This window comes from Blennius ocellaris, assembly GCF_963422515.1.
Source record: "Blennius ocellaris genome assembly, chromosome: 10".
Classification (NCBI taxonomy): Eukaryota; Metazoa; Chordata; class Actinopteri; order Blenniiformes; family Blenniidae; genus Blennius; species Blennius ocellaris.
The window spans coordinates 13,172,441-13,183,233 of NC_137659.1; the positions used below are offsets into that span (position 1 = coordinate 13,172,441).

Sequence of the window (10,793 nt, forward strand, 5' to 3'; positions counted from 1 at the left end):
GCTTTTGCAGTATATCGTCTAAAGATCAGTGATGTCAACCTTCATCTCCCAGGATTATTAGTGCTACGAATGTCAACTTTATCTCAGTGCCCAGGTTCACAAGCAAGGCAGTGGTAAGAAGCCCCAAGTTTGCTTTGCCTGAGTTTGATGGTTTGACACAGGTTGACAGAGAACTGACAGCACTCCATTTACATTTGTCACAGCAGCCAGTCAGGATGATGTACCCCATCACTGAAACGACATTAATTCAAGTGAAACCTCCATCATCCTCACATTGGACCACTGCATTAAAAAAATATATATACTGTTTTAATACTGTGACTTTGGTCACTTTTCAGGTTAAGCAGCAGCTCAGGGACATGTGCTTAGCGTTTAGTGAGGCTTTTGCTTTCATTATAGTGGTTCCTGTTTGTGGCTTCAGGAGCTTTCATCAACAAACTTCATAGTTTAGTGATAATGTAACAATCAACTGACTGAGAGCTGCATTTGCTTGTATTTCTCTCCACTTTTCAGCAGCAGGTGTAGGGAGCAGAAATGTTCTCGTCACAGACTCCGTTTGTTTAATCCACTGGTCTGCAACTGTGAGATTAGTTCATCCTCTCTGGCTGATGTTGCACCGGTGAGTTAAGTCAGCACTTGGCGAGTCGAATATGAACGGGAAACTGTTGGCCAAAAATCTGTTTGGACATCCGCTGGTTTGGAGTCACATACTGATGCAGGTTGGACGTCATGGTTGCTTTCGAACATTGATAGCGTATCCCTCCTCTAATCCTGTACACAGTGATTACTCTCCTCCCCGCACAATTATAGTAATTGTCATCATTAATAGAAGAATTAATTATAGAAGTCCATCCATCATCTCCTCTGCTCTTTCCAGCTTAGGCTGGGCGAAGGGTGCATCCTGTAAACAGACACACAGACATCCGTCACACGTTGACAATTTCTTTCAAATGCATGTGTTTGGAGTGTGGGAGAAAGACAAAACATATTACCTCACAGGGAGAACATGCAAACTTTCAGCTCTAACCTGAGATACTCTCTCTGTGAAGTAAGAGGGCAACAACTTCCCCGTGTGGCACTCTTGTTTATGATGCAAGTTGAAAAATCAACATAGCTCTTCATAGTCATTTTTAATGGTATAATGATTTTCTTTGTATGGTATGTGACAAAAAGAATACATAGAAGAACATTTAAAATATATGATAATATGAAATATATGATAATATGAGGCCCACAGCAGCCAAGAGTTATACAGACATTTAGAGATTATATGATAGTTAGAAAAAAAAAAATGTAAGGAGAATTTTGATGTCAAGACTTTTATTGTAACAAAATCTTATGTCAGTACACAAGAAGAAATACATTAAAAAGCAGACATTTGAAGATCTGGATGCTTCTTTTACCTCTGCGTTTAAAATAGTTGTCCAGCTGTTTTCTAAACTTGGAGGCTGCTGCCCTCTACAGGCGAATTTATTTTTTCCGTCTATTTATTTTTAATTCAATTTTTACAGAACTGGCGCTTGGATTATGAATAATTTAATTGTGGAGACTATCAAAGACAGTCATCCTATTACATAATGCGGGACTCCTAAAGTATAAATAAAATAACAGTCCACACTTTGACAGTTTTGTTTTGATCATAAAATGACTTCTCTCAAAATGTGTGGATAGACCTACTTTTTGGTACAGCTTATATTCGTGCAGTGGTGTGAAATGCAAAAACTCACATGAACAACACACTGAATGTCCACAGTTTCTTTTAGTAAACTCATACAAAATACGGAACCAAATACTTTCAATGGACATGATTTTTCCCTTCTCATTTGTCAATAAGGTTTCAGCATTTGTTCTAATTCTGATGAATCTTTAACTATTTTCCCTGAAGGAGAGGCTAATGGCTTTCTGTTGTGTCTCAAAGTCTTACAACCACATGATTTCACATGTAAAAAAACAAAGGAAATTTCAAAAGACACCACAGCCTGCCACAATAATTGGTCCACACTGTCTCAGTTGCTTTTCTTGCTGTTTCTCTGTAACATTTTTAGTTCACAGACGAGTAGTTGTGTTTGAGTAGAAAATAAAAAGTTCTCTCCATTCTGCCTTGCAACTATGTATTGGTGGTGCATCAACAAGTAGTCAATGATTGATTATAATGAGTCTTGTAAGTCCATGTGTCCTGCCTTGGGGCTTTGTTTGTTTCTAAGAATAAAGAAATATCTTAGACATATTTATATGTACAATGGGAGTGTATAGTTTGACAATAATCTACAAAATAATAAAAAAAACATTGGCAATGAGTCAAAAAGGAATGTTTTTATTATTTATTGTTTTTCAAGAAAAAAAGAGTTTTAAACACGGCTTCCTAATTTGTCGTTCTCGTGCAGTTCACAACGGCCACAACACTCATGAAAATAGTCTAAAATAGAAAATGAAAACATTAGCATATTATTGAAAGCTATATCAATATTAATCAATTATAGGGCACTAATTGAAACTTGCTGAATATCTTTCTTTTTCCACTATTAAGACATAGATCAGCATGTTTATATGCAATGTATATGTGCAAAACGTCCAGAATGTTTGAATACTGACATCCATGTGCACCTATGGAATGAAAAATTTGAAAAATGTTGCAGAATCTGGTCACTTGCCTCATAAAGTCTTAAATCCACAACTTGGAGATTTCAAAAATAGGTATTTGTTTTTGTTATATAAGTGATGTCTCCAAGACAATGCGTACATATCCATTCAAGCACATAAAATTGGTCAGCATTTGCAAGCTTGTTTCTGACATGGCCTCCTCATGTGAGTCTCACTGAGTAGATCCAGTCTCTGCTGTGGCCGAGCGTTTGAGGCCTGCTCACTGAATGAATGAATGACGCTATCCGGAGGGTCACAGAAACTCCTTTATCAGTGCACACTGACATCACTCAGCCCTCCAAGGCAGCAATGTAGCAGACCTCCACGTCCTCTCAGCACACCACCGCCCGCCTTCTGTGGCACAGTCATTGTGTTTATTGGTCCGCCCATTGTCTGAGTTGGAACACGGTGAACAATGTCACCAATCTCTTTCCGAACCGTGATCTAAAGCTGCCATTGTGCCCTGTGGTTTTCCCGCTCTACCAGATAAGATGGCGTTCCCGAGGGATGAGAAGAGCAGGGCGGAGTATCTGTTCTACCAGGCACTGGGGTAGGGATTGTAAAGAGGGTCAACCTGTGACACCAGTACTGTCAATGTGGTGATGAAGGCTTGGAAAAAAAAAAATGCTTGCACAAGGCTACGTCAACACCGTCATCACTTCGCTGCTTCCCACCAGTGGGACTCTGAGGGAGTCCCTGCCTTGCTGTTTTTCTGCCTCCAGTCTGAGTGAAGATACTTCTGCCAACTACAGTAGTGGAGTTTTAAAACTTTTTAATGGGCTTTTCTTTTTTGGGGGGGGATTGTTTTTCCCACAAATTGGACTAATTTGACCTCTTCTACAAAATGAGAAAGCAAAACAAGCTATGGGATCGTTCAGACTTTCAGTAACTAACGCAGAATGCCGATGGATGGAAATTGACACGAGGTAAATCTTTGAACTGGGACCAAGTACAAGCTCTGTTTCTCATTGTCGATAAGACTTTGAAAAGTCCTGCTAGAGGTTTGTTTTTGATCATCAATCAATATTCTGCACAATCTTCGAAGATCTCACCCTGATTTTGGATTGATTGAGCTGATTGCCCATGTCTGAGATGCAGACCCTCTATCACGCCATGTATCAATCCCAGAACTTCTACCTGGACCCCTCCTTTGTGCAGCAACGTGTCCTGGATGATCAGGTGGAGTTGTGGTGGTTCAGCGAACCGCGGCGCTCCTTGATCTGCTACTGCGCCTCGGTTGTTCTCATAATGGGGCTGGGTCTTGGTGGCGTTGGCCTCCTGTCCACCACCAATAGCCTGTCTGGAGAATGGCGTCTGGGAGTGGGAACCACCCTCTGCCTCTTGGCCCTTGCTGTCCTGCTCAAGCTGCTCCTCAGCTCTGCCATACAGGACATGAACTGCGTCCGGAGCCGGCGAAGGATCAACCAGCTGAAGAGTGGCGGGAGGGCTGACCCTGCACTGTTTTTAGCTGTGGGGTTGGCGGTGATGCTGTGCGGGACGGTGCTGACTTGTGTGGTCATTATTAGAAGTAAAGCTCATGATAGGAGAGAAATGCTGGTGTCCGGACTGGTGCTGATGGCCGCAGGAGCAGGCATGACCCTCGCTGTAGCAAGCTACAGCGTGCTGGTGTACCTTAAGAGAAGGAGGGAGCAGAGGAGGAGAAGGATGATGAGGATGAGCAGAGGGTGGAGGGCCAGGAGTCGAGCTGTCCGTGTGTTTAATGTTTCAGGAGGACAGATGACTCCAGCCAGAAGAGAGACGTCGTCCAGCAGGACCAGCCTTATATGAAAGGATAAATGGGCAAAGTGTACAAAGAAGACACATTTGTGAAGAGCTGGATTGAAAGAATTGCATCAAATTGATTTCAAGTCACAGAATAATTTAACAAAGACAGAAATTAGAGACTCGGGAAATACTTTTTTTTCTCCTCTGGATTTTTGTTATTATTGTTGTTTTACAACTAACTGGCTCTGTCTAAACAATACAAACACTGTAGACAGATTTTTACTTGTCACTATATGAATACACCATTTTTTTTTTTTTTATTTCAATGTGAATATTGTTATGAATAAAGACTCTGTGCTTCATCAAATTAAAACAACACTTTCTTGTATTTGGTTGAGTTTTGAGCTACCAGCAGAAAAGCTTGCAAACTATATTTCAGAATGAAAAAGATCTGAAAATCTTTTCTACCAATTCATCAAACTCATGAGGTCAGGGGATGCAGCAACTGTTTCCTACTGACTGTCGGTGAAGAGAGAGTAGATCCTGAACACACCATCAGTTCATCACAGGGAAACACACGACAGACAGACAGACATAATCACTCACATTCACACCTACAGGACTTTTAGAGTGACCAAATACCGAAATACAAGTGTTTGAACTGTGGGAGGAAGCCAGACAAAGATCTCTGAAACCAGTTCCACCCACTGGGGGAAAGTATCACTATGAAGAGAGAAGCATAAAGTGGAATTTATTCATAAAAGAAATGTTCAATAAAACAATTTGATACTGTGCTCGCAACGATTAGATATACACCGAATAAATTACAGAGATGAGTACTACATCACCTCCTCGTGATAGGGTTCACTGTCAAAACAATCATCTTACATGAATGGGAAACGCAGTCCAATGTTCTTTAGTGAAATTGGTCATTTCATTGTACTTCGGTCATAGTTGGATAGAAACAGAGTGCGTCACAACAGTTCAGCTCAGAAATATTTTGGCATGATGAAAATTGGCATTCTATTAAAAGTCAAAGATCAATTGACAAAACGTGAAGTAACTTTTGAATTCATGCTGTTAGTGGTGTTAGTCCATCTGATCAAAGTATTTTCAGCATAACTGCAGTGTATTACGTCTTGAACTGAATGTACATCAAAGCTGCAGTTGGATTTGAACGGGCGTGACTTCATTGTGACAACTGTGGCTGTTTGAATGTACAGTATCTATCAAATACCATTTCACATGTTTAGTTGTTTCCAAGAACTGAACTCCTCCCGCGACATTCAAATAAATCTCAGGAGTTGTTAAAGGAGTCCTTTCATACAGAAAAAATAAGATGCTGCTTTACTGTTTTAAAATCTCTCTATGTTGGTTTAAAATTGTTGCTGCAAGGCAAAACCTTTTTTTTTTTAAATCACCCAATAGTGAACTGCAAATCATCATCACTGTCTTCCAGCTCATCTTCCTCTTCCTCTATTTCCATCTGTGCCCTGACTTTGTCGCTGGTCTGAATGTAGTTATCCTCAATGAAGCCGTCGTCGTCGTCGTCCACGTTGCCTGAAGTCACTCCCACCTGGCCGGACACATTGTTGGGGTAGGACATGTCCTCTTGACCGTACTGGCTGACCCCATCACTTTCCTGGAGCGGGGAGTGTCTGTAGCTGGCCAGGAAGCGGTGGAAAAGCCGAAGCTTTACAACCATCACAATGATGAAGGACATGGTGAGGAATCCTCCCAGTGCTGCAGCCATAATGGACCAGTTGAGTGGGTTCTGGCCCTCATCTTGGGCAACTTCTGCAGAAACAGTAAGAAATATGTGCTTTACCACAATGTCATAAAGAGAACACATGACTGAACCTTTAATAGATTCTAAATGTTTCTTGTAAAAGAAGGTTGGTAGAGTCCAAGGTCCTCAAAGTACACATGGTTGTAAATAGACAGGGGCTGTTAAAATCCCCAACAGACTGGTTGTTTTTTGTTTTGTTTTACTTACTGTCAATGCCAGTAGAATTAAAACTATCTACTTCCTCAATCAGGAGACGTCTTCTGGAGCCTTTGTGTCCCTCAACATCAGTTACTGACGCGGCGTATACATCTTCAATAAACAGTTCTTGGAGGAAAAACACCAGAAAGATGCACCAGCTCCACTGACCCATCGTCCTGTAGGCACCTAAAAGAAATCAAACAATTCTGCATTGACTGAGAATCGTGAATCATAGTTTAATTAACTTGAACGTTTCTTGTCTATGTTTTGCTTTCAGTCGATGCCATGGATTGTATTTGGATGTGATTGTATCACAACAAATGTTTTCATGTTTATGAATGTGATCGGGTTAAAGAATAGTCTTTAATGTCATCTGATGATAACATATGCAATACCCGGTAAACTGTAGGTAAAATACTTGTCAAGTTTGCACAAAGCTCAAGTCTGAGTAGGAAAAAGTCTAAAAATCCTATATAGGTAACTTTATTTGTACATTATAAACTTGGAAAACCTGAAAATGTCTCAGATGATCCGTCTCTATCCAGTAAGCTTTCACACGTTGTTCTATAAGGTAAATGTAACTACATTAAATGTGTCTTTGACTTTTTTTGCTGATCAGGTTCATAATTTTCATTACATTCTTGAAGAAGTATCTAAGATTCACAAACAGCTGAAGTCTTGTTTTAAAAACAGGCATTGTCACATGATGATACTGACAGTCCTGAGCAATGCCTGCTGTCATAGCCACAGCATGCTTAGTAATCAATTAACTTTACAAACTCTCCAAACACTCATATTGATATTCACTACATTCTCACAAGGGGAGAGCTGCATAGCAACAGATTACGTCTCCCAAAAAAATTTAATAAGTGTTCATTGATGTGTTGGTGATAGAGGTCAGCAGCATTCACCGACTTTGTCTCAGGAAGCCTGAGGTAAGTTGTGACAAGTCAGATGACTCCGGCCCACTCAATAACAGAGTCACATAAACGATCACGAAGACTGATTTACCCAGACTGGACTGCACAAAAAGATGAAAATAGCCAAAGACTTACCTGTACAAAGTGAGAGATCTGGCAAAGAAGGTGTGTGTCTCTCACTTCTGATTTATCCCTCTGCCTTCCTCTTCTGCTCCTGCGAAACAAAATAAATGAAGATATTTGTGGGGCAAAGGTTGCTCTCGATCTGCTGTATTGTCACTCCCCACACATTAGACTGTCAAGAAGGAAACGTTAATAAGTAACTTCATTCGGTTGGTCATTTGTTATACTTGCTCTTCCTGAGCAGGCCGATCCGAAGACTCCCTCCACTACCTGGGAACTGAGAAAAGACTGGGAGGTGGAGGAAGAAGAGGAGGTGGAGAAGAATGTTGCCATGGGTAGAAACTATTGTTGGGGGGTGGGTATGTCTTTCATTAATTTCCATTTGGGTCCAGTGTTCCTGTTTTAGTGTCCTTAGCTTTGTTTAGCTGCCAGTTTATGACATTTGGTCGGATCAGTTCGATTTTATTTTTGGTTTATCATTTCTTTGTTTTGCTGTCACCGTAAATGTTTGAGAAAAAAAATCTAAATTAAATAAACATGGTGATATACTCTCAAATGTGGATATTTTCAGGACTTGTTTTATTGTGTTTACCCTCTTATGAGTAATAATGAATAACACTTGTGTTGCTAAATATATCAAATAATAATTAAATAACCACATTGGTTCCTCTAAAGTAATTGTTTGTCTTTTTGACCATTTAAAATTTCAAAAGTCAGGAGTCAAGGAACTGAAGAGTTTGTGGACTTTGTCGCTGCCTATGCACATGTGCTCTCAGGCCAGATAGTGGCACTGTAATCACATCGCTTCACTCATATGAAATCCTCTCTTAAAGGAGGGAGTAGGTGTGAGTGGACAGACTTCACACAAAATGAAATGTGCTTTATTTTGAACCCTTGTTTTTTCAGCTAGAAGTCAAATTTATCAGGCTTAGTTGAGCAATCTTGAGGAAAGGTTTGTCCATAAAACAAGCATATAAGGCAAAATATAGCATTTTTAGTAAAGAAATGATTAGACATAAGTTGTTCTTGAACAACATGAATAGAACATGAGTTTTTTTAGGTGGACTGTGTGTTATCATCACTGGATATTTGCCAAACGTCTTTGGCTCATTCTTTAGAGTTGAACATGGTTCATCTGTACTTGCTTTTCTTATGAATCAATTAAAGGAAAATCTGAAATACAAATCAATAGTAGATAGCAGTAAGAGTGGGGTGTTTACCTGCTTTTTTACATTTCACTGTAAATATGTGAACATTACTAATGACAACTGGACTGGGCCAGGAACACCAAAGCCTTCTTCAGAAACAACCATTCTCTGTTTTCTGAGGCTCCTTCAACATCCGCTGCACCTCAACAAAAAGCAAATTGCAGGAGTGCTGCTTGGGTGTCGAAAAAAGTGTTCCTCTGGTGCTCTTCAGTTTAGGGATCCAAGTGAGACTGCTGAGAAAAAATCTGAGGCATTCAAGTGGGTACCTTATTGAGTGGAAAAAAAATCAGTGTGGTCACCAGGGTGAAACTATTTTTATTTATTTATTTATTATATTTTATTTTTTAAAAAATTTGTGGGGGGGGGTCACTAATACAATTAAGAACGCAAAAATGTATTTCAATAGAAAACAACTGTTTCTATAAAAGGCACAACAACAAATATTGTTAATATATTTAGGATTCAGGCTTTTGAAGAGGCCAGAAAAGGAAACACAGTGAAAACAATATATATTATGCATGAATGTAATCAACAAATATATTTTGAGGATGGACTGCAAAGACATTTACAAAGTCTACAGATTTTGTCAGTCTAGACTTGACATTTAACACGCCAACATTGCTCAGTCGATTATCATCCGTGGGAGACCTCAGCTATGCTTTGATCAATCTCAGTGTGGAAGAGCTGCGTTTACATGAAGCAGTTCTTACAGGAATGCCAACAGCAATTTTGCATGACGGAAAGAGGCTGTAGAATATCTCTTTAAAAGGTTCATCATCATTTGAGTTAATTCCATTACTCTGGAGAGACTCTGTATGACTTTCCTCCCAAGAATTCTTTCCATTTGGCGAAGCTCATGGCTGAGGTTACCTATGTCAAAACCCATAAATGGATGCAAAGGAAAATGAAACTCCTCTTGGCAAAATGGGAGCGCCTGCAGGATTTAGCACTTGGATACCCAGCATCATTATTTAACGGTTCCTGTTTGCAAATCTTTGATTGAATGCACTGAGAATGTTATCGTGTGTCTTTGGTCTACTCAGAACACTCATAGAAGACAACAATACATCCATCTTGCTTCCTGCTTGATTTTGTGTCTGTCTGTGTGTGTGTGTGTGTGGGGGGGGGGTGGGGTAATAGCAGGTCGCTTCTCAACCATTATGATTACAAGCCCACCTTGTGTCACTTGAGTGTCGAAGCTCTCGATGCTCTTGGCTTACTTGTGTTTTTCTCATTGTTCAGCCACTTGTGAATCTTATCAGCTATACATACATATTGTTAAAACCAGATATAGACTACCTACCTGCCTCCTTAATGATAAAGACCGGTTTGCTTGCCACTCATGACTGAAGCAAAGGCTTGTAATTACTCAACCAAAGGATCTGTATAATGTGTTATATTCTGTGGACCCTGCAGATGCAAAGTGCATAAAGCGTTCTACATAATTTCTGAGTACTAAAGAAATCTGCTCCTTCTTTTTGATGTCTTGTTTCAGCTATGTTAAGAGAAAATGCTTCACTTTCATTTACTTAATTTGTAAATTAATGTTTTCTTTCCCTATGACCTCTTTGAGAAATATTTTGGGTTGATGTTAACAATAAGAGTTCAGCTATGTGCAGTTTTCCCATATTTGCTTACTGTGTGCTTTAGTTAGAGCACTCATTAAAGGCCATTTCAAATTCCTTCAAAACCATCATTAGTGTGACCTTTACCCTTTGCATGTAAAACCAAAGCCTCCCTCTTTATATGTCATTCTTCTATTTCCTGTATCCAAGGGCTGAAGTGGTCATCCAAAATGTCTGCATGACTTACGTTTGAGTACAAAAAATGGGGAATTCAATAGCAAATCTTTAAAATATCAATGCATGTACAATATTCAGTGGATTTCATTGATCCATTTAAATCCTGTCTCTTTTTTCGTTTGGCTACAGTTTTGTAATCAATCACATATCAGAGGATTCTGGTGTTTGAAATGGCAGGTCAATATTGAGGTTTTGTAAATAATGTATGCAAATAAATACATTTTCAGTCCCAAAGCATAACATGCTTAAAGAGCTATTGTGACACAACTTAACCCATCAGCAACATATGACTAATTAATGACTTCTCTGTGACTCATATGATGGTGATGTGTGTTGGACTAAGCAAACCAGGAAGCCATATTCCCTTCTATTTTCATCAATTTGACCA

At 39.6% G+C, this 10,793-nt stretch overlaps 1 protein-coding gene across 1 annotated transcript; it reads left to right on the forward strand.

Annotated features, from left to right (window-relative positions):
- Positions 1-3,723: 3,723 nt before the first annotated feature.
- Positions 3,724-4,428, forward strand: LOC308135936 (transmembrane protein 125-like; the record flags this gene model as incomplete). The annotated part of the gene is made up of 1 exon (XM_080504100.1): positions 3,724-4,428. The coding sequence occupies one exon, from the start codon at positions 3,724-3,726 to the stop codon at positions 4,426-4,428; it is 705 nt and encodes a 234-aa protein (XP_080360226.1).
- Positions 4,429-10,793: the final 6,365 nt, after the last annotated feature.